Raw genomic sequence first — 23,453 nt, 5'->3', positions numbered from 1 at the left:
GAAATTCGGTAAGATCAGATATGTCTCCTAGTCCTTGTACTGTGTGCCCTGTTCATCCTCCATGTACGGCTCACAGGTGACCATGTGAGCGGCACTTGTGAGCTCGCACAGGGCACATCTGGGCTCCCCCCACACCCAGAGGTCACCTCACAGCAACCCTTGTTGATGTCCCTCTCAGATCTCCAACACTCTGTGCCCCCTTTCCCCCAGAGCCTCCCACTGAGTCTAATTCATAGTTGGTAATCACTGTGGGTTCAGTAAATAAATGAACGATCCTATGAACAAATGTGACAAATCAGACTTCACAATTTACTAAAAGTTGAGTTTTCTTATTTTGCGTTCTGTTTCATTGTGGTGAAAAACGTCATATGTTTACGATTCAAGAAAATAGTTTTAGGAATAGGCACTAGGGAAAAATGAGATCATGAGCTAGCAAGATTGGACAGATAGGTGCCATTCATCCAAACCTGTCCATATCAACATGGATAAATATAGAAAAATACACACACGTGCATGCACACACACACACAAATATGTATACTTTTTGAAAAATATCAACATTTACTCTCCTCATAGCTTTCTTCTCTGTTGCCCATATTCATTCATTCCAAACATTTACAGAATTCCTTTTATGTAACAGATAGTGACTTTGCAGAGGATATAAAAAGAAGCCTATGTAAACCTATGTAAAAAAGCCTATGTAAAAAAATCACAGTCTGTGATTTTGAGGAGCTCATGGTCAAGCTGGGAATGCTGGAATGCACACACCAACAGCAACTGGGCACTTTACATGTATTATCCCATTCAGTTGTTAGCACACCTTAAAGGTAAGTGCTGCTCCTTTTAAACAGGAGGAAACAGAGCCTTGTATCTTACTAAGCTGTTATGGTGAGTATCTGTATTTTCCACATAGAACTGATTACGTACAGAAGCAAAGAATACTGAGTGAACACCAAAGGACAATATTGTCCACAGGCCTTTGGAAGAGAGAAAAATATACTTCTGCTGGCATGGCTGGGACAAGTATAGACTTCCATGTCTATTGGGATAGCCAAGGCTCATGCTCCACGCCTCGCATTTTCTGTACCACGTGCCCGTGCCCGCCCCCTCTATGACTTCAAATTGGACAGTCACTGAATCCTACCAATATTGATTTCACTATATTTCCTGGATTTGACCATTTCATACTCTGTGCCTACTACCAAAACCTGAGTCCAGAGCTTCACTCAACAACTGCAATTACATTTTGATCAACTGAGCTATCATTATTCTTCTTCCTGTTTTCCCCACATCAGGGTCAACTGCCACTGTCAAGGTCAACCAACCCAAGTTTGAAGGTCCTGAGAATCCAGCGTTAAGTGGGTTTAGACCATTTATACCTGTTTAACTTCCCAGGAAGAGGAATGTGACAGAAAGCACTAGCTGCCCACCTGATACACATTTATTTCTCCCTTCTTCCCCACAAGCAATAACCTCCTTACCAGTTGTTCAGACAGCTAAAAGATGTAATTCTCACTCACTTGCAGCTAGAAGTGACATGATTCTAACCAAAAAACATAATCTGAAGTCCAGTACAATAAAAGTGAATTAAAACTTGGATTTCACTTTCAAACCTCTTACTATTAACACTATGGTCATTATGTTCATCATCATCTTCATAACCATCAACTGGTTACGCTAATAATAGCATCTGTATTAGTTTCCCACTGAAGTGTAACAAACGACCACAAACTTAGTGGCTTCAACAACACAAACGTCCAGGTGTCAGGAGTCCACACACAGCATGGCTGGATCTTCTGTTCAGGGTCTCCCCAAGCTGAAATCACAGGGTTGGATAGGCTGCGATCTTACCTGAGACGTGGGGTCTTCTTCCAAGCTCACTAGTGGCTGGCAGAATTCAGTTCCTTGCAGCTATATGACTAATGTCCTCATTCTTTTGCTGGCTATCTGCTGAGCTCCACTCTAGCTTGGAGAGGCCACTCTCAGGTCCTTGACATGTGGCCTTCTCCAGAAGCCATTCACAACATGGCTGCTCACTTCTTCAAAGTCAACAAGGGAGGCTCTCCTGGAGTCTTCTGGCTCTGACCTCTAGATCCTCTTTTAAGGGACGTGTCTGATTAGATCAGACTCATCCCAGACTACCTCCATTTTGAATGAGTCAACTAATTAGGGGGCCCTTAATTACATCACAAAATCCCTCCAACTTTGCCAGATAATGTAACCTAATCACATCCCACCATACTCACAGGTCCCACCTACACTCAGGGGCTGGAAATTATCAAGAATAGGCACACCAGGGGGCAGGAGTCTTGAGGCAATTTTAGAATTCTGCCCACCACACCATTTTATGAGAACGCTTGAGCTAGGTACTTTATATACATTATCAATTTAATTTCATTTACTTCTGACAACATTCATATGAGGGTAGGATTTCTAATCCATTTTACAATTGAGAAAACAATGTGAATTAGCCATGTGCCCCTAGGCAAATAACTTAAGCACTCTGTGCTTCACATTTATGGCTGGAATATAGAAATGCTATTATCTTCCTCATGTATTACATAGAGCTATAATAAAGGGCAAATGAGAAAACGCTTGGGAAATTATTTCAAAAATTAAGTCCCATAGACCTGCAAGGTATCTTATATGCCTGTGAATTGTTCTTTGGGCTAGAAAATATATTTACATTTCAAATGTGCTGAAGAGGATGGCACAGAAGTAAGCCTAAAAAGATACAAGATCTGGGATCTGGGATGTGTGATGTCGAGTGAGGAACTTGATCTCTCGCTGGACCCACATTTTCTCATATTAAATAATAAAATGAAGGGGCTGAACTAGAGGATATCTAAGGTCCATTCAAAATTAAAACTATTCTAGAACTCTGAGTTTGTTTTACATCTACAATTAGATTTTAAATCCTGAACACAGGGGAAATGTCATTGTTTTAGCTGCAACCCTGTGGTACCTAGAAAAATATGGCAAAACCTCTCCCACAAGCAGTTGTTAATGATGCTAGGAAACATTAAATTATAATAATGTGCCTCAACCTCTGGGTCCCCTTGCCATCAATAAAATAGAATCTCCTTGTAAGGGATAATAAGAAAAACCAGAAATCATGGTTTATCCAGACATATAGAAAACCCAGCTAATTAACTACTGAGCCATTTCTCCAGGGAGCAAATATTCTGGTTGTTTCTGCATATCACTGTCAAATATTTAATTCAACGAAGAGTGCATTTCTATGTTACTTGCTACCATGTTGGATGATTCAAAGAGAATATGAAATTAAAGAAGGAATCAAATTTTTCCCCTAATTAATATTCCAGAAAGCAAAATTAATTCACACTCCCTCAATCTCCTTCTATCAAATGAGGATAATAAAAATCAAGGGCATAAATATACACCAAGACCCATATAAAGAAATATAGCTCTGGCAAGGCAGGTGACATGCTAAAATTGTTCATGAGAGCTCATCAATCCATCATGGTGTAGCAGAGATAAAAGGGGGGCAAAATCAATTCCAGCAATGCAAAGAGTAAGCACAAAGGGCATAAACAAAAGCATCGTTAAACAAGAAGTGGAATCACAGCTTTGGGTAAGTGTGTTAGGCTGAAGATGGGTGAACTTTTCTTTTTTTTCTGAACGACTCCCTTGCCAATTTGCTAACCACATTCTTTCAATTCACAGCCTTTAATAGGTGCTTCATTTTAAAGTGGAGAGTCAATCTGTGACCATCAGTAAACTCAAGACTTACAGATAAGAAGGGAGAAATGCAAACTGCTCTCTTTTTACCAAAAGGTCTTTTCAAAATACTGTATAGACAGAACGTTAAGATTCCATAACAAGAGATCACACGATTTATCATGAGAGATGCTTGTTCTATGCTGAGCAAGGGAAGTCAATACCTCTCTACGATGAAATAAACCTTTCCAAAGTACCCCAGTTCCACCTGGTAAAAAGCCTGTTTCCACAACTAAGTAAACCCCAGAGACTTTGGAGTGTTCATTCCCATCACACAGCTAGCAGTGTGCTTGCAAAATGGAACCTATTTACTCTGACCCAACAGTGACTTAGGCTTATAGCATGCCATCAACAGAAAGGGAAAGATAAATAAACAAAAGTCTCAGCCCAGGATCATAAATGAATTTAATCTCTTGGGCCAGTTTTGATCCCTTGCACCATCCGGGCAGCCTGTGGCCCCATGGACCTCAGTGAGAACAATGCTGTGATCAGTTAGCAATGTCTGATATGAAAAAGTCAGGAGAAGATAAGGGGATGATAACAAATGAATCACAACTAGGTAAAAACTCAAAAACTTCTGACTTTTTGAGTGCCAGATTCTTCAATAGTTCCTGAAACCCTCCAAGAATTTTGCGGGAAAAGTCATTTGACAATTCCAGGAGTGTACATTACTTTGGATAATATTTGAACTGGTAATAATGAGCCTTCAGCACTTGTCAGATGAAAGGGGTTTTTCAGAGCATAAAACTTCTCCTTTAGAAACTAATCTAAGAAGTCCAATGAGCTGTTCCTTCACAGAGAGCATTCTGAGGTTGGAAGAAGATTCTGTCTTCCATAGATTCAACCATAATTCTATTATCAATGGGTTCTTTTTCTCTATCAAAGGAGGCCTACCTGCCCAAAAGCAAGAGGCACGAGACAAATTCAACTGGTGGGATGTTTTAATCCTTTTGTTTCCATCTCCAATGGGGCCATAAGCTTATCTACGGCACTCAACATCTTCGGGCAGATGACTTTCTGTAAGTTCCCTTCATGTAACCACTATTCTTAGGATGCACAACATGCCCACTGGCTCAAAAGCATGCGTTTTTAGCCTTACATTCAACATTTTCAGTAACTTTGCTAACTGCCCAGAGATCCAATCTCCTCTTTCATTCACCATTAGTAGGTTCATTTCCTCATCACCTCGTCCACCTGTCATGCTCATTCATTCCTAACTCTCATGAAAATGGTTCACACGCTTGACTGCATACTCTTATGGCAAAGTTCTTAGGCCAAAGACAAAATGTTTGAAGGCTGTGCTGAACAACCACCTTCTCTGACCAACTTTCCCTTTTCTGATCATCCACAGCATATCATCTTTGAACTGACTTTTTCTCCTTTCCTATCTCTATAGGACCTGGCCCAGTGATTTCTAAAGAAATAAATATATGCTGGCCAGCACTGGATGTGAACTTTTCAGCTCCTACACCACTTACAGAAAACTTGCATGTTCCCATTTCCATCGACCGAAGAAAATTACATGTACATCAGATGCTGTTTGTTAATCAGGGTTGCAAAGAAGGGTATAGAAGTGTGGGGTCCTGGTCAAAATGGCATTAAAAACACAGAGAACTAGCTTTCCCCCTCCCATGAAATGTCCAATAAAATAGTCAAAAAGGGAAAAGCATAAATCCTCACCAGGAACCAGAGAAGGTACCTGTGCATAAGCCATGGGCTCTAAGGAATTATGCCAGACCTCATCTTATGGAGGGGACTACACTGAAGAAAGGTTTGGAGGTCAACATATGATCCCAGCTCCCACTTTCCACTTGAGAAAGAGAGAGTGAGAGAGTGTAGTGTACTGGGGGAAGTAAGCAGGACAAGATCTTGATCATCCTCTGCTGGTATCACCTAAATCAGAAGTAGGAGAGCTGGAGTTGAGGTCAGCCATGGGGCTGGGAGACCACCTGACACTTGGACTTGCACATTTGTGGACTGGCAGTATTTGCAGATCCCCACTCACTTGCAAGCAGCAAGTTTTATTTGACCGGTTCATGGGTGGGGATATTGGAGTAAAGAGCATGATGTAGAGAAGAGCATTGTCCCAGGTATTCTACAAGCACATCTACTGCTTGTGATGAAGCTTCCTGATATCACCACCTAAAACTCCATCTGCAGGACACTTGACCAGGGGAAATTATATCTGAACTAGTAGTATGTGCCTGGAACATGCTTCACTTTGCTTTCTTTTCTTCCTGTATTTTAGAGCTGAGGTACCTCTGGAAACATTGTTCAGGGAGCCTTAAAATTATCTGGCAGAAATCAGAGCGATTCCTACCCGGCTATAAGACAGAGATCACAGAATCTAATGTCTACCCAAGCAGACAGGTGAAATAAATGCAATATGTGGGTTTGGCGTAAGAGAGGACGACGGGGCATGATGAGATCTGTGAGCATGGGGCAGCAGCAACTCACTATTCTGGGTATGCAGACGACCGCTCTCCATGTGGGGGTCCTGCAAAAGGGCAGAAATTCGGTGACCCTCTCTGCCTCCCCCCGCTCCCAGGGGAGGATCGGTGAGGGCATGCACCGCAGGAGTCTGCAGAGTTTAGCACAAACAAAAGGGAAGATGGCTTATCCCTGAGGGTTTACCGAAGAGAGAGGACCACAGTCTTTCCACTCTAGGGCTGGAGATTGGGCTCGGCTATTTTTATTTTCATCCTCTAGAGAGGTGCAGAAAGCTTTCAGGGAACAAAAGCCACACAGAGCAACCAGAAGCAGCTTACACTGAGCCCAGCCCCCTGGCAAGGGGTGGTACAACTCCACCTAGATAAAAACACCTGAGAATCAGCACAGTAGGCCCCTCCCCCAGAAGACAAGCTGGAACAACAGGTGAAAACAAGTTTTCAGAGCACACAGGACTGCAAACTCCAGGACTGGGGGGCACATAGTATATAGAATCTGAGGTTTTTTTCCTCATGATCTGTATGTCTTTCAGTTTAAAATTTTGTTTTCTTTTTTTCTTTTCTTCCTTTTCAACTAGTTTCTTATTTTATTAACTCTTTGTTTTTAAGTCTTTAACTTTCAGTTTTTTTACATGTACATTTTATAGATATATTCTTCATTTTTGACTTCCTTTCACTGTAATCAACTTTATTTTTGTGTGTATATATATATATAAGTTTTGCTTTCTTTACAATTTTGGAATTTAGTGTTTTCTAACAAACAGACCAAAATATACCCAGGACAAAGTGGATCACCCTGTTTTATCCACCTGGGAGATTATATTCTCTCCCTCCCCCTTTTATTTTCCTTTTCTTTTTTGGTTTCTGACCTCTTCGGATTTGTCTAGTGTGTATTTCCCTTGGGGCATGGTTGATATTTTTTAATTTGTCCTCTCATTCATCCATTCATCTCTGGGCAAAATGACTAGAAGGAGGAATTCACAACAAAAGAAAGAACCAGAGGTAATACGCTCTGCAAAAGATCTAATGGATATGGACATAAGTAATATGTCAGAGCTGAAATTCAGGAAAATGATTATAAAGTTATTAGCTAGCCTTGAAAAAAACATAAAAGACAGTAGAGAATCTTTGTGCAGAAATAAAATATGATCAGGCCAAAATTAGAAATGCTTTAACTGAGATGCAGTCTAAACTGGATGCTCTAAAAGCTAGGGCAAATGAGGCAGGAGAGAGAGTCAGGGACATAGAAGACAAGTTGATGGAAAGGAAGGAAGCTGAGGCAAAGGGAGAAAAACAACTAATGGACCATGAGGGGAGGCTTTGAGAAATCAGCGTTTCATAAAGCAAAACAATATTAGAATTATTGGGGTCCCTAAAGAAAAAGAAAGGGGGGCAGAAAGTATATTTGAGCAAATTATAGCCGAGAACTTCCCTAATCTGGGGAAGGAAACAGCCATTCAAGTACAAGAGGTAGATAGGACTCCTCTCAGAATCAATAAAAATAGATCAACACCCTGACATATAATAGTGAAGTTTGCAAATTTCAGAGATAAAGAGAAAATCCTGAAAGCAGCTCGAGACAGGAGGTGCTTAACCTACAGAGGTAGAAATATTAGGCTGGCAGCAGATCTATCCACAGAGGCCTGGCAGGCCAGAAAGCACTGGCATGATATATTCAGGGTTCTAAATGAGAAAAACATGCAACCAAGAATACTTTATCCAGCAAGGTTGGACCCATCCACATGTTGTCTACAAGAGAATCATAGACCTAAAGACACCTCCAGAGTGAAAGTGAGGGAGTGGAGAACGAATTATCATGCTAATGGACATCAAAAGAAAGCTGGGGTAGCAATACTCATATCAGACAAATTAGATTTTAAACCAAAGACTGTAGTAAGGGATTAAGAGGGACACAAAACATACTTAAAGGGTCTATCCAACAAGAAGATCTAACAATTATAAATATTTATGCTCCTAATTTGGGAGCAGCCAATTATATAAAACAATTAATAACCAAATTAAAAAAACACACTGACAATAATACAATAATAGTAGGGGACTTCAACAACCCACTTACAGCAATGGACAGATCATCTAAGCAGAAGATCAACAAGGAAACAAGGGCTTTGAATGACACACCAGACCAGATGGATTTCACAGATACAGAGCATGCCATCCTAAAGGAACAGAATATACATTCTTCTCGAGTGCGCATGGAACATTCTCCAGAATAGATCACATACTGGGTCACAATCAGGTCTCAACCAATACCAAAAATTGGGATTACTACCTGCATATTTTCAGACCACAATCCTTTGAAACTTAAACTCAATCACAAGAGGAAATTTGAAAGGAACTCAAACACTTGGAGGTTAAAGAGCATCCTACTAAAGAATGAATGGGTCAACCAGGAAATTAAAGAAGAATTTAAAAAATTCATGGAAACAAATGAAAATGAAAACACAACTGTTCAAAACCTGGGGATACAGCAAAGGTGGTTCTAAGAGGGAAGTACATAGCAATACAAGCCTTTCTCAAAAAAATTAGAAAAGTCTGAAATACACAAGCTAAACTTAAACCTAAAGGAGCTATAGAAAGAACAGCAAATAAAGCCTAAACCAAGCAGGAGAAGAGAAATAATGAAGATTAGAGCAGAAATCAATGAAATGGAAACCAGAACAGTACAACAGATCAATGAAACTAGAAGCTGGTTCTTTGAAAGAATTAATGAGATCAATAAACTCCTGGCCAGACTTACCAAAAAGAAAAGAGAAAGGACCCAAATTAAAAAGTCATGAATGAAAGAGGACAGATCACAACCAACACCAAGGAAATACAAACAATTTTAAGAACATATTATGAGCAACTATATGCCAACAAATTAGGCAATCTGAAAGAAATGGATGCATTTCTGGAACCTTATAAACTGCCAAACTGAAACAGGAAGAAATAGAAAACCTGAATAGACCCAGCATCAGCAAGGAAATCGAAACAGTAATCAAAAATCTCCCAACAAACAAGAGTTCAGGGCCAGATGGCTTCCCAGGGGAATTCTGGGAAGAATTTAAAGAAGAACTAATGCCTATTCTTCTGAAGCTGTTTCAAAAAATAGAAACAGAAGGAAAACTTCCAAACTCATTATATGAGGCCAGCATTACCTTGATCCCAAAACCAGACAAAGACCCCATCAAAACGGATAATTACAGACCAATATCCCTGATGAACATGGATAGCAAAATTCTCACCAAAATACTAGCCAAAAGGATCCAACAGTACATTAAAAGGATTGTTCACCATAACCAAGTGGGATTTATTCTCAGGCTGTAAGGGTGGTTCAACATTTGCTAACCAAACAACATGATACATCACATTGATAAAAGAAAGGACAAGAACCATATGATCTTCTCAATAGATGCACAAAAAGCATTTGACAAAATAGAGCATCCTTTCTTGATTAAAACTCTCCACAGTGTAGAGATAGAGGGAACATACCTCAATATCATAAAAGCCATCTACAAAAAGCCCACAGCGAATATCATTCTCAATGGGGAAAAACTGAGAGCCTTACCCCTAAGGTCAGGAACATGGCAAGGATGTCCACTATCACCACTGTTGTTCAACATAGTACTAGAAGTCTTAGCCTCAGCAATCAGACAACAAAAAGAAATAAAAGGCATTCAAATTGGCAAAGAAGAAGTCAAACTCTCACTCTTCACAGATGACATGATACTTTATGTAGAAAACCCAAAAGACTCCACCCCAAAATTGCTAGAACTCATACAGGAATTCAGCAACATGGCAGGATATAAAATCACTGCATAGAAATCAGTTGCATTTCTATACACTAACAATGTGACTGAAGAAAGAGAAATTAAGGAATCAATCCCATTTATGATTGCACCAAAAACCACAAGATATCTAGGAATAAACCTAACCAAAGAGGCAAAGGATCTGTACTCTAAAAGCTACAGAACACTTATGAAAGAAATTGAGGAGGATACAAAGAAATAGAAAAATGTTCCATGCTCACGGATTGGAAAAAAGTCTATGCTACCCAGAGCAATCTACACATTCAATGCAATCCCTATCAAAATACTGTTGACATTTTTCACAGAGCTGGAACAAATAATCCTAAAATTTATATGGAACCAAAAAAGACCCCAAATAGCCAGAGGAATATTGTAAAAGAAAACAAAATCTGGGGTGGCATCACAATGCCAGACTTCAAGATCTATTACAAAGCTGTAGTCATCAAAACAGTATGGTACTGGCACAAAAACAGACACATAGATCAATGGAAAAGAATAGAGACCCCATAAATGGACCCTCAACGCTATGGTCAACTAAGCTTCAACAAAGCAGGAAAGAATATCCAATGGAAAAAGGAGAGTTTCTTCAATAAACGCTGCTGAGAAAATTGGACAGCCATAGTAGAAGAATGAAACTGGACCATTTTCTTACACCATACACAAAGATAAACTGAAAATGGATGAAAGAACTAAATGTGAGACAGGAATCCATCAAAATCCTAGAGGAGAACACAGGCAGTAACCTCTTCAACCTTGGTCGCAGCAACTTCTTATTAGACATGTCTCCAAAGGCAAGGGAAACAAAAGCAAAAATGAACTATTGGTACTTCATCAAGATAAAAAGCTTCTACACAGCAAAGGAAACATTCGACAAAACTAAAAGACAATCCAGAGTGGGAGAAGATATTTGCAAATGGCATATCAGGTAAAGAGCTAGTATCCAAGATCTTTAAAGAACTTATAAACTCAACACCCAAAAAACAAAGAATCCACTAAAGAAATGGGTAGAAGACATGTACAGACATTTTTCCAAAGAAGACATACAAATGGCCAACAGACACATGAAAAAACACTCCACATCACTTGGCATCAGGGAAATACAAATCAAAACCTCAATGAGATACCACCTCACACCAGTCAGAATGGCTAAAATGAACAAGTCAGGAAACAACAAATGTTGGCAAGGATGCAGAGAAAGGGGAACCCTCTTGCATTGTTGGTGGGAATGCAAGCTGGTACAGCCACTCTCGAAAACAGTATGGATTTTCCTCAAAAAGTTAAAAACAGAGATACTCTATGACCCAGCAATTGTTCTACTAAGTAGAGTAGGTACAAATGTAGTGATCCAAAGGGCCACCTGCACTCCAATGTTCATAGCAGCAATGGCCACAATAGCCAAACTGTGGAAAGCCAAGATGTTCTTTGTCAGATGAATGGATAAAGAAGATGTGGTATATAAATACGATGGAATATTACTCAGCCATCAGAAAGGATGAATACTTACCATTTACATCAATGTGGATGGAACTGAAGGGTATTGTGCTATGCGAAATAAGTCAATTGAGAAAGACAAATATCATATGTTTTCACTCATATATGGAATTTAAAAAACAAAACAGAAGAGCATAGGGGAAGGGAGGGAAAACTGAATGGGAAGTCATCAGAGAGGGAGAAAAACCATGAGAGACACTGAACTATAGGAAACAAACTGAGGGTTGCTGGAGGGGAGGTGGGTGGGGGGGATGGGGTAATTGCATGATGGGCATTAAAGAGAGCACGTGATGTGATGAACACCAGATGTTATATGCAACTGATAAATTATCGAACACTCCATCTGAAACTAATGATGTACTATATGTTGGCTAATTAAATTTAAATTTACAAAAACATAATAAAGAATATTATGAGTAAATTTATGTCAATAATTAGAAAATATAGAGAAATGGACAAATTCCTTGAAGGATACAACTATTTCAATAACAGATAATCTGAATAACTCTATATTCATTGAATTTTAGTTAAAAACATTCTCATTAAGAAAACTCCACCCCCAGATGGTTTCACCTGTGAGTTTTGCCAAATACTTCTTTAATGAATAATACCAATTCTATACAAACTCCTTTTGAATATAAAAGAAAAGGAAATGCTTGCCAACTCATTTTATGAGGTCATTACCCTATAACAAAACAAAAAAAGCATCACTAGAAAAGAAAACTAGAAACCTCATGATCATAGACACAGTATTTCTCAACAAAATATTAGTAAATAAAATTGAGCAATGTATAAAAAGGATAATATATCATGGCCAACTGGAGTTCATCTTTCAAATGCAAGATCAATTCAACATTCAAAAGTCACTGTAATTCATCTTGTCAACAGATTAAAAGAAAAATTAATATGATCTCAGTAGACACAGGAAAAGCATATGGCAAATTTAATATTCATGAATGATTAAAAACTCCCAGCAAACTAGGAATCTAAGGGTAATTACTCAGTCTCAGAAAAAGGAATCTAGAAAAATCCCACAGCTAACATTACATTTAATAGTGAAAGACTGAATGTTTTTCCCCTAAAATTGGGAACAGGACAAGAATATCTGATATTGCAGTTCTAATCACATTGCTCTAGAGATTTTAGCCAGTACAATAAAGCAAGAAAAAGAAATCAGAGATATATGGGTTGGAGGAAGAAATAAAACTGTCTTTATTCACAGACAAAATGGCTATCTATATAGAAAATCCCAAAGAAGCTACAAAAAAGTTCCTAGGGTAAGTATTTAGCAAGGTTCTACTACCCTAAATATACTAAATATACAGCAATTAAGTGTATATACTATCAATGAACAATCAGAAATTTAAATTATACAACACAATATCACTTACAATAGCATGAAACACATGAAATAGTAATAAGTGTGAAAACGTGTAGTAATTGCAGGTTGAAAAGTACAAAATATTTCTGACAGAAATTAACAAAGACTCAAATAAATGAAGCAATATCATGCTCATGGATAAGAAGATTCAATATTGTTGTATCAGTTCTCCCCATATTGTTCTATAAATTCAATATAATTTCTTTTCTACAAGCTTTTGTTGTAGGAATTGACAAACACATTCTGAAACTTATACTGAAAGAAATGAGATCTATAATAGCTAAAGGTTTTTGAAAAACAAGAATCATGTTGAAACATACCATTTTATTTCAAGACTTATTACAAAGGTACAGTAATCAAAATAGTGTGGTAATGGTGTAAAGATAGACATATAGAACAACAGGATAAAATACAGTCCAGAAATAGACCCACACATATCTGGATAATTGATTTTATAGATTCTATTTTTTAGAGTTTCACAGCAAAATTTTAGGCTCACAGCAATGGTGAGTGGAAAATACAGAGAGATCCCATATACCCCTTGCACCCACAAACACACACAGCCTCCTCCACTATCAAAATCTTGCACAAACGTACTACATTTATTACAACTGAGGAACCTACATTGATAAATCATTATCACCAAAAGTCTATAGTTTACATTAGGGTTCACTCTTGGTGTTGTACATTGTAAAAGTTTTGACAAATGCACAATGACAGATATCTATCATTACAGTATCATACACAGTAGTTTCACTGCCCTTACAGAGCGTTTTTATCATGTTTTGCCTATTCATCCCTCCCCACTAGCTGCTGGCAACCACTGATTCTTTTAATTGTCTTCAGAGTGTTGCCATTTCCAGAATGTCATGTAGTTGAAATCTTACAATATACAGCCTTTTCAGATTAGCTTCTTTTACTTAGTAAGATGCATTTAAGATTCCTCTATATTGTTTCATGGCTTGATATCTCATTTTGAGGAAAGTGAATAATACTCCATTTTCTGAATTTATTTATCCATTCACCTACTGTAGGACATCTTGATTGTACCCAAGTTTTGGCAATTATTAATAAAGCTTCTCTAAACATCTGTGTACAGGTTTGTGCACAAACTTAGCTTTCTAATTCTTTGGGTAAATACCAAGGAGCACAATTGCGGGACTGTATGATACAAGTATGTTTATTCTCAAAGAGAGTGCTAAACTCTTTTCCAAAATGGCTATATGATTTTGCATCCCCACTAGAATGAATCAGAGTTCCTGTTGCTGCACATCCTTGCCTGCATTTGGTGTTGTCAGTGTTCCAGATCTGTGCTATTCTGATAGCTGTGTAGTAGTATCTTATTATTTTAATTTGCAATTCCTTAATGACATATGATGCTGGGCATATTTTCATATGCTTATATTTGCCATCTGTACCTCTTCATCAGTGAGGTGTCTGTTCAGGCTTTTGTCCATTTAGTCAAGTTATTTTTCTTATTGTAATTTTTAAGAGTTATTTATATATTTTGAATAACCATATCAGATAGGATTTTTGCAAATATTCTCTCTCAGTGTGTAGCTTGTCCTTTCATTCTCTTTAGAGTGTCATTCACAGAGCACAAATTTTTAATTTTAATGAAATCCAGCTTATCAATTCTTTCTTTCATGAATTGTGCCTTTAATGTTCATCTAAAAAGTCATCGGCATACCAATGTCATCTAGTTTTTCTCCTATGTTATCTTCTAGGAGTTTTATAGTTTTGCATTTTACATTTAAATCTATTATGCATTCTGAGATAATCTATGAGAGAATGCAAGGTCTGTGTCTAGATTCATTTTTTCATGTGGATGTCCAGTTGTTCTAGCACCATTTGTTGAAAAGACTATCTTTGATCCATTGTAATGTTTTTTCTCCTTTGTCAAAGATAAGTTGACTATATTTATGTGGATCTATTTCTGGGCTCTTTGCACTATACCACTGATTTGTCTATTCTTTCATCAATAATACACTATCTTGACTATAATATTTTTATATAATAAGACTTGATGTTGGGTACTATCAGTCCTCCAACTTTATTCTCCTTCAATAGTGAGTTGGCCATTTTAGGTCTTGTCTCTCCATATAAACTTTAGAATCAGTTTGTCAATATCCACAAAATAACTTGCTGGGATTCTGATTGAAATTACATTGAATCTGTTGATTAAGTCAGGAAGAACTGACATCTTGACAATATTGACTGTTCCTATCCATAAGCAAGAAATACCTCTCCATTTGTTTAATTATTTGATATTGTTCATTAGAGTTTTGTGGTTCTCATATAGATTGTGCACATATTTTGTCAGATTTATACTTAAGTATTTCACTTTAGGAGGTGCTAATGTAAATGGTACTTTTAGTTTCAAATTCCACTTGTTCATTGCTGGTATATAGGGAAGTGATTAACTTTCGTATATTAACCTCATATCCTCCAATGTTGCTAAATCACTTGTTAATTCTGGGGGAGGTTGGTCAATTTTTGAATTTTCTATATAGAAAACCATGACATCTGTGAAGAGATGGTTTTAATTTCTTCCTTGCCCCTCAGTGTATCTTTATTTCCTTTTCTTTTCTAATTGCATTAGGCAGGACCTCCAATATGCTGAAAAGGAGTAGTGAGAGGACATCCTTACCATCTTTCTGAAATTAGTGGGAAAACTCCTAGTTTCTCACCATGATGATGTGAGGTGTAGGTTTTTTGTACAAGTTCTTTATCAAGTTAAGGTAGTTCCCCTCTATTTCTAGTTTGCCAGTTTTTGTCATGAATCGGTGCTGGATGTTTTCAAACTTTTTTTTTTTTTGTATCTATTGATATGATCATGTGATTTTCCTTCTTTAGCCTGTTGATGTGATGAATTATATTAATTGATTTTTGAATATTGAGCAAGCCTTGCATATCTCAAATAAGTTCCATTTGGTCATGGTGTATAATTTTTTTTATACATTGTTGGATTTGACTGGGTAATACTTTGTTGAGGACTTTTGCATATATTCATGGTATTGACCTGTAGTTTTCTTTTCATGTAATGTCTTTGTCTGGCTTTAGTGTCAGGGTAATTCTGACCTCATAGAACATGCAAAAAGTATTCCTTCCACCACTACCTTCTAAAATCAGTTGCCGAGAATTGGTACAATTTCATCCCTAAATGTTTAGTAGAATCATGAGTGAACCTATCTAAGCCTGGTGTTTTTGTTTTGGAAATTTGTTCATTATTGATTCACTTTCTTTAATATATGCAAGCCTAATCAGATAGGGCTTTTCTTCTTCTGTGAGTTTTTGGTAGATTATGTCTTCCTAGAAATTGGTCCATTTCATCCAAGTTATCAAAGTTGTGGGTATAGAGTTATTCACAATACTCCTTTACTATCCTTTAATGTCCATGGAATCTGTAGTAATATTCCCTCATTTCTTTCTTTAATTAGTAATTTGCATCTCCTCTCTTTTTTTCTTAGTTGGCCTGGCTACAGGCTTATTGACTTTATTGATCGTTTTCAAAACCCAGTTCTTTGTTTTGTAGATTTTCTCTATCAGTTTCTATTTTTCAACGTCCTGATTTTTTTCTAATTTTTATTAGTTATTTTCTTTTGTTTACTTCAGAATTAATTTGCTCTTCTTTTTCTAGTTTTCTAAGGTGGAATTTTAGATTAATGATTTTACATCTTTCTTCTTTTCCAATATATGCATTCCAGGTTATATTTTCCCTCTAAGCATTGCTTTGGCTCAATCCTACTTGTTTTGATAAATTGTATTTTCATTATCATTTAGTTCAAAATATTGTTTAAATTCTTCTTGAGATTTCTTCTTTGACCTATGTGTTACTTAGAAATGTGTTGTTTAATCTCCATATATTTGGGGATTTTTCATTCCACTGTGGTCTGAGAGCAGACCCTGTATGCTTTCTATTCTTTTAAATTTGCTAATATATGTTTTATGGCCTAGAATGTGGTCTCTCTTAGTGAATGTTCCATGTGAGTTTGAGAAGAATGTGTATTCTGCTGTTGTTCGATGAAGTAGTCTACATGTGTCAATACATTCAGTTGAAAAATGATGCTGTAGAGTCCAACTATGCCCTTTCTTATTTTCTGCCTGCTGAATCTGTACTTTTCTGATAGTGAGGTGTTAAAGTCTCCAACTGTGATAGTGGATTCGTCTTTTTCTCCTTGCAATTTTATCAGTTTCCCCTTCACATATTTTGATGCTCTGTTGTTAGATAACATACACATTAAGGATTGTTATTTCTTCTTGGAAAATTAATCCTTTTAATATTATGTAATGCTACTCTTTATCTCTGAAAATTTCCCTTACTCTGAAGTCTGCTCTATTGCTCTGAAGTCTGAAATTAATATAGCTATTCTTGCTTTCTTTCGATTAATTTTAGCATGGTATATATTTCTCCATCCATTTACTTTTAAGATATATATGTCTGTAAATTTAAAGTGGGTTTCTGGTGGACAATATATAACGGGGTCTTGTTCTTTGATCCTCTCTGACAATCTCTGCCTTTCACTTGGTATATTTGCAACACTGATGTGTACAGTGATTATTGATATAGTTTGATAAATATCTGCTATCTTTGTTACTGCTATTTATTCCTTGCTCTTGTTCTTTGTTCCTATTTTTGTCTTCCACTCTTTTTCTGCCTTTTGTGGTTTTAATTGATTTTATATGATTTCATTTTCTCTCCTTATTAACACATTAGTTATAGTTTTTTAAAAACATTTTTAATGGCTGCCTTAGAGTATGTAATATATGTTTATAGTTAAGTCAAGTCCACTTTCAAATAAAACTATACCACTTTATAGGTAGTGTAAGTATCTCACAATAACTATATACTTATATTTATTTGAATACATGGTTGCAATAAGAATAGAAAAATGAAAGTGTTTATTTAACCTTCACTTATTCCTTCTCTGATAATCTTCCCTTCTTTATGTAATTGTGAGTGTCAGATCAACACTATTCTCCTTTCCCTGAAGAACTTCTTTTAACATTTCTTGTAAGGCAGGTCTACTGGCAACAAATCTCCTTCATTATTTCTGAAGGACAATTTTTCAGGGTACAGAATTATAGGTTGGTGGAATTTTTTTTTTTTGTCTTAACATAAATTTTGTTTTAAGCAACATAAATTTATTTCTCACAGTTCTGAAGTCTGGAGGTCAGAGATTATGGTGCCCCAATTGGTCAGATGCTGGTATGGGCTCTCTTCCTGGTTTGCAAAAGGTCACATGCTCTGTGTCTTTACACAGCAGTGACAGAATGAGCTCTGGTGTCTCTTTCTCATCTTACAAGGGCACTAATCCCATCATGAGGGCCCCACCCTCATGACCTCATCTAAACAAAATTATCTCCCAAAGGCCCATCTCTAAATACCATCCCATTGGGGATTAGGGTTTCAACATATGAAATTGGGGAAACAATTCAGTCCATTGCAGTTCCCAAGGAGAAGTCAGACACAATTTTTATCTTTGCTTCTCTAAGTTAAGGTAGGGATATTTATTTCCTCTGTTTTCTTTCAAGATGTTCTCTTTACCTTTGATTTTTAGTATTTTGAATGATATGCACTGGTTTAGTTTTTGTTTTTGTTGTTATTGTTGTTTTTTAATTCATCCTGGTTGGGGTTTTTTGAGCTTCCTGAATCTGTGGTTTGGTGTCTGATATTAATTTGGGGAAAATCTTAGTCATTAGTACTTCAAGTATTTTTTCTGCTCCTTTTTCTCTTCTCCTTCTGGTATTTTCATTACACATATGTCACACCTTTTGTAGTTGTCCCACGGTCCTTGGATATTTTGTTTCTTCAGTCTTTTTCGCTTGGCTTTTTCATTTGGGAAGTTTCTACTGACACCACCTTAAGCTCAGAGATTCTTTCTCCGGCTGTGTCCATCAAAGGCCTTCTTCATTTCTGTTACAGTGTTTTGTTTTTGTTTTTTAATTGCTAGTATTTCCTTTTGGCTCTTCCTTAAAATTTCCATCTTTCTGCTTACATTGCCCATCTGTTCTTACAGGCTATCTACTTCATTCATTAGAATCATATTATTAGTTATTATCAATTTTCAATTGTCAATTATCAATTGTCAATATTATCAATTATTAATTATAATTGTTTTAAATTTCCAAACTGATAATTCCAACATCCCTGCCATATCTAAATCTGATTCTGATGCTTGTTCTATCCCTTCAAACTGTGTTTTATGCCTTTAGTATGCTTTGCAATTTTTTACTACTGGGTAAAAGGAACTGTGGTAAACCAGCCTTTACTGATGTGGTGTTAAGGTGTATGGGGAGAAGTATTCTATAGTCCTATGATCACTTCTTAGTCTTTTAGTGACCCTGTGCCTCTGGACCATGAACTTCATGCTTCTGAATCCCGTCCCCATCTTAGATGGGACAGAATGGCCAGAATGGGTTGGATTGGAGTTGGTATTTCCTTTTGCCTACATGGAAGGCTAGAGCCAAATGGAGTTTGGCATTTCCCTTCCTCCAAGTCAGTTAGGCTCTGAAAAAATCCGAGTAGTTCAGGCTGTGGTGAAATCTTGAGGTCAGGCCTTGTTAAGAAGAAGAGACTAATGCTCTGATATATTTCAAAACGTTTCCTCTTACCCTCCACCTGCTGAAAGCAAGAGGGGATTTTTCTCTGATATTCACTGGGAGAACCTGTTCAAGCTCCTGGAGGTAAAACCCACAGAAAGTGTGGGCTCTCTCTGATGACTGGGTCCCCCCTGGAGATATTAACCCACAGACTTGCCCACACTGAGCCTTCAACAATTCCTCGATGACAGTTCAGGTTTTCCTGCCCTGGGACTCATTCCCACAGAGGTTTCCGCTCCTGGGTTCCGGTTTCAGTGGGATGTGATTCCCTGCATCTACCTGTCCGTCTTTCCAATTTTGGAAGCAGCAACTTGCTTGCTTCTTGCCTTCTCTGATGGATTTAAAAAGAGTTGTTGGTTCTTTAGTTTGTTCAGTTATTTACTTATTGTTAGGATGGAGTTACAACTTCTAAACTCCTTACATACTGGACCAGAAACTAGAAGCCGGTAATTGTTTTTTCACGAAGATTCCAAGGTAATTCAATGGGGAAAGGTTATTCTTTTCAACAGTTGTGCTAGTGAATCTCAATCTTTACCTCTTGTCATACATAAAAATCAACTCAAACTGGATCACAGATCTAAACGTAAGAGCTACAACTATCAAACTTCTAGGAAAAAATATTTGTGACCTCGTGTTAGGTAAATATTTTTTAGATAGGACATAAAAAGTACAAACCATAAAATAAATAATTGACAAATTGGATTTCCTTATAATTAAACACTTGTGCTCTTTGAAAAATGCTGTTAATGAAATGGATAGACGAGCCACAAACTAGAGAAAAATATATGTGCATATATATTTGATAAAAGACTTGCATTCAGAACATGTAAAAAATTCTTATATCTCAATAAGAACATGTAATGCAATTTTTTAATGAGCAAAAGACTTTAACATATTTTTCACCAATGAAGATAACATAAGCAGCAAGCGAGCATATGAAGCCTACTTGACAGCATTCATTATTAGAGAAATGCAAATTATAACTACAATTAGACACTAGTTCATACTAGAAGGAGTACTATTTTTAAGAACTATTAAAATATTAAGTGCTAGAAAGAATCTGGAACACTTGGAAATCTCAAAGATTATGAGGGGATCAAAAATGGCACACTTTGAAGAACAGTTTGGCAGTTTCTTAAAAAGTTAAATATTAACTAACCATTTGACCCATCAATACCACTCCTAGGTATTTACTATGTATAAATAAAAACACATATCCACACTAATACCTATAAGCAAATGTTTATAGAAAATGTGGTATTTACACGTGATGGAATATTATTTAGCCATAGAAAGAATGAAATCTTGCCATTTGCAATGACATGGATGGAGCTAGGAGTATAATGCTAAGGGAAATAAGCCACTCTTATATAGAATTTAAGAAACAAAACAAACAGGGAAAAAGAGAAAGAAACAAAACAAAAAGGGAAAAAGAAAGAGAGAGAGATAAGCCAGAAACAGACTCCTAACTATAGAGAACACACTGATGGTTACTAGAGAGCAGGTGGGTGGGGGGATGGGTGAAACAGGTGCTGGGGATTGAGGAGTGCACCCGTTGTGATGAGCACCAGGCGTTGTACGGAAGTGTTGAATCACTGTCTTGTACACCTGAAACTAATATAATAGTGTATGTTAACTAACTGGAATTAAACCAAAACAAAACAAAACAAAAACCTTCAAAAATACTTCTATCTTTAAAAAATTTTAAAGTAAAAAATGAAAAGGGGATGAAATATAAATATGTAAACAAACACTGAAACACAACAGAGTAAGTACTATACAAGGGGCCCTGCAAGTAAGAGCCTGTGACCCCAAAATTGTATACGCAGCTGTTTTACCAAAAGGCAGTAGAAAGAGGTCCTCAGAAGTGCAAGGACTCAAAAAAGAACTACCCAAGTACTTTTCCTGAATAAAATACCTGGGGTCCTGTGACAGAATAAAGAAATGCATGCAAAAAAAAGAACATCGATTCATTATGTAGCTGTTGTTCTGCACGATAGGATAAATGTGGTGACAGGGTCACCAACAGCACCTAAATTACCTTTGTGTATTAGAAGAGGGAATCTTCATCTTCCTCCCCCTTTCTTTCTCCAAAGGAAAACATCTATGCAAAGGATGGGAGGAGTGAAGGAGGAAACCACGCTGTGGATGATCACAGAGAGCTTCCGTGGGAATGCCCTGGGAGACAATCATATTGCATGCCTTCCTTTGCACAATGGGAAACAATTATCTTCCTGCCACCCACAACCATGCGTTTAATAGGATTTTAAGGAACTCTTCTTAAGAAGTTAGCTAAGAAGTGTCATTGGATAGATATTAAAAACCCTTTGGAACGTGCCTTATTTTTATTTGCTTTTTTTATGTTTGATTTTTATTTTATCTAAGAGGTATCTGTTGTTTAAAACAGTAAATGTAGGATGTTCATCAACTCAAGACATATGTGTAATATTAACTAATGTTTTTCCCGAATGGAGATGCCCCTGACAACATTATGGGTGTTACTGCCTTCAGATGTTACGGAAACTCTACAGTTCTATGACACTGAAAATGAGCAGGAGTGTCCCCTGCCTACAGCACCTCATGGCCCAAATGCCTGCTTCCTGAAGGCAATGCCTTCCAGCTATTTCTTCTGCCCCTATGACCCTCCCTATTTCCAAGTAACGTGCTTGTTTTGTTATTTCTTGACTTTTTCCAATTTTAGATATTATTTGCCGACTTTCCAGGACAGAAGACAAGATTAAGATGGTCCCAACGCTCACACTCATACACACTCACACACACACACACACACACACACTCCCCTGTTCTTCCATTATAGATGTAAGCGTTATTCAGAGCACCATAAATGCAAACTGTTATTCACAGCTGAGCCACACGTGCACAATCGTTACCTTTCTTTTCGGACACAACTTTTGTGTTTTCCCAAAGTTAAACTCTAAAGTTTACTTTAGAGTTTACTTTAACGCTCATCTTGTTTTTTCATCCTCTCGGGCCTCCGCTGCTGCCAGCCTAAGCTTCAACTTTCTCCATCTGGACAAATTGACGGGCCATCTGTTTTCTAGATTTTAAAATTTTGTTGCTATCATATCCTCTCCTGTCCTCTGTCCACAAAGCTTCAGGCAATTTTATCTCTTTCCCATCTTTTGAGCGACATTCCAGAAAGCAGAGAAGGTAAACACACAGGTCCTGTTGACCATCGTGCTCAGCAGAGGCCCCTGCAGGGTCAGTAATGATGCCGAGAGACACGTGTGGAGGGGGGGGTCAGTGCTCCCTGGCAAATCAGATAGCGTAAGGGGTCTTCCAATACCACCGAGGCGCCACCCGCCAGGCCCTGCTCTTCCTGATGCGCTCAGATCCCACTTCTTTTGTAATTAGAGGAAAATATCTGTTCACTTAAACCACCAGTCGATTTAATGGCTGCAAGGAGAAGGGAGAAGGCCCTCGGGCCTCACACCTACCTTCACGGCGCTGAAGCAGAATGCGTGGAGCAGGCCAGTGGCCACGGCACTCCGGGCCACGCTGTAAATAGCCGATGTCATCCCACAAACAGCTGCAACACAAACACCAACAGTCTCACAATCAATACATGGAAGAAAGTGCAAAGACAAGGTTGTAGCTTTCAAGTGCAAAATGCCTGCCAAAGGGGCAAAGAATACCTCTATAGGATCAGTCAAAAGCACCAGATGACTTAATACAAAAAAAAAAGAGAGAGAGAGACTGACCATTTACTAAAACTTCTGGAGGAAAGCACTGAAAAGGAATTTTTGGCAACATTCTTAGAAGACTGTGTGAACATGTCCAGCGTGGAGATATGGAGACCTCCTTACTGTCAATTGAGAGTTGCTGGCCGAAATAAACATCACAGATGAAGGTTTCTGCAGAAGAAAGGGGAGCTAGACAGAGAGAGAGCGATCTAACAAACAAGCAGTGCTTGGTGTGTGTGTGTGTGTGTGTGTGTGTGTGTGTGTGTGTGTGTGTGTG

The 23,453-nt window shown here is 37.6% G+C and overlaps 1 protein-coding gene across 1 annotated transcript in view; it reads right to left on the bottom strand.

The window, feature by feature from the left end:
* The window catches only part of PCNX2 (pecanex 2), a 313,479-nt gene that overhangs the window by 169,980 nt on the left and 120,046 nt on the right, over nt 1–23,453 (bottom strand). Inside the window, exon 15 of the mRNA XM_073879043.1 lies at nt 22,931–23,022. Coding sequence (XP_073735144.1) covers nt 22,931–23,022 — 92 coding nt within the window. The remainder of the gene's footprint in view (nt 1–22,930; nt 23,023–23,453) is intronic.

The sequence above is a fragment of the Callorhinus ursinus genome, unplaced genomic scaffold (genome assembly GCF_003265705.2).
Source record: "Callorhinus ursinus isolate GAN/ISIS: 27379988/994484 unplaced genomic scaffold, GSC_fseal_2.0 scaffold32, whole genome shotgun sequence".
In the NCBI taxonomy this organism is placed as follows: Eukaryota; Metazoa; Chordata; class Mammalia; order Carnivora; family Otariidae; genus Callorhinus; species Callorhinus ursinus.
The sequence above is the reverse complement of the archived record's forward strand: the minus strand, read 5'-3'. Positions and strand labels throughout refer to the sequence as shown.